The sequence below is a fragment of the Aspergillus lucknowensis genome (genome assembly GCF_044049455.1).
Source record: "Aspergillus lucknowensis strain CBS 449.75 chromosome Unknown BJX67scaffold_5, whole genome shotgun sequence".
NCBI classification, from domain to species: Eukaryota; Fungi; Ascomycota; class Eurotiomycetes; order Eurotiales; family Aspergillaceae; genus Aspergillus; species Aspergillus lucknowensis.
The window spans coordinates 832,042-833,568 of NW_027263549.1; the positions used below are offsets into that span (position 1 = coordinate 832,042).

Here is a 1,527-nt window from a genome sequence, read left to right on the forward strand (position 1 = left end):
TGAGGTTGGGGACAGCCGGATTCCTGGCACCTGACATCGATCGTCAGGGCGATGAAAGACCCGACAGTCCCCCAAGTTGCCAAAGCAATCCAATCCACTAAAAATGATTGGGCGAGACTAGTTTCTTCGCTTTCAACTGAACTCATGGCGAGAACGCTGTAATTACGGGTTTCGGGCTCACGCACGAAGTGCAGTGACGGTGATGCCCAGGCAAGAACTGAGGCAATCACCCAAAATAACTCGCAAGAAGGGTGAGTGGGTTCGATTGAAAAAGCAAGTATGTGAGGCATGAGCGCGAAGCGACAGGAAAAAGAAGAAGAAATGAGAGCCAAAGGGAGAAATAATTGGTTCCCGGTTGACTGGGAGAGCAGAACGGGGTTTGAACTCCCTGCGATCCATTCCCATCAGTGGTCAGGCTTGCCGTGAAGGGATCGCTGCAAAACGGCATGTCAGCCCCAAGGTTTAAGAGAATCCGAGAGGCACTTGAGCAGGCTCTATTGAATGATACGAGTCACATTTTGGTATGTATCACTGTTGAACCTGTCTGACTGCTGTTCAAGCTTCTCCCCCAGTGCCTACCCTTGTCGTGACTGCGTCGCCAAGCTCGACAAAGACCCCGTTCCAACGAGGGCGGAAGTCCCAAGTTCAGAGCAGACCACTCGTAGGATGGCGGAGAAGGTCGAGGAATAATGTAAAGATTGCACTTCATGCACTTGACCAGTATTGGCTGTCGGGGTTCCCAATACCTTGCCGAAATACTCCTTGTTCGGGCAATCGCGTGAGGTGAGCACGTTGGTATCACGAGTGGCATACCAACCGACTGACGTGGCTGAAGCTCTCCCTCGATGACGAACTTGGAAAGACACTTGAAACAGAGGATGGCTCTGCAAAAAGACTCGACAATGCAGGGAAGGATCTTGGCATCATTGTTTCCGTTTCTGGGGCTGGCAGAGGGGATATGGTTCGGCTGCGTTGACGCAGAGTGGCTGCTGCGTTCTTTCTTCCAGGAGAAAACTTCGAGAGTTACTGGCAGAGTTTCAGTCATGGAATGATGATTCATTCCCCACATCGCTCTCAGAGTCTCCCCTGTCCAAACTTGGCTGAACTAAAACAACTGTTTTCGTATGGAACAGTGCCGTCAAGCAATGTAAATCTTAGGCACCCCAATAATGCCGAAAAGCCTCGCCAGACACAACTCGAAACGCACGACGCAAGACCATCAAGCTGCAGTCAACACGATGCTCATCCACCCAACAGACAGCACCATCAACTGCAGGATATGTCTTTCCACAAGTCACACGTTTCCCAATCCATGTACCACAGTCGTGCATCTTCCCAGCTGCTTCATCTTCCAAGGCCGTTAGCGGCTATTATTAGTAGCAATAATAATTATCGTAGCTGCTGATGGACTGACTGCTTATCAATCAAACCTCTCCTTGCTTCCATTGCATTTCTTCAAGGTTCTTCAACCCGAGTGGCAGGGGTTCCTCGCCTTGAAGCCCAAGTCCCAATGAGCGCGCCTGAAGC

The 1,527-nt window shown here is 50.7% G+C and overlaps 1 protein-coding gene across 1 annotated transcript; it reads right to left on the reverse strand.

Moving 5' to 3' along the window:
* Window positions 1-389: 389 nt before the first annotated feature.
* On the reverse strand, window positions 390-1,319 carry BJX67DRAFT_252379 (uncharacterized protein). Its single transcript, XM_071026251.1, has one exon. It carries the CDS (start codon window positions 1,067-1,069, stop codon window positions 512-514), a length of 558 nt encoding a protein of 185 aa, XP_070889842.1. The 5' UTR covers window positions 1,070-1,319; the 3' UTR covers window positions 390-511.
* Between the last annotated feature and the right edge of the window lie 208 nt (window positions 1,320-1,527).

Excerpts from the sequence above, each read along its gene's own strand:
- BJX67DRAFT_252379 (XM_071026251.1), bottom strand. The coding sequence starts at position 1,069 with ATGTGGGGAATGAATCATCATTCCATGACTGAAACTCTGCCAGTAACT.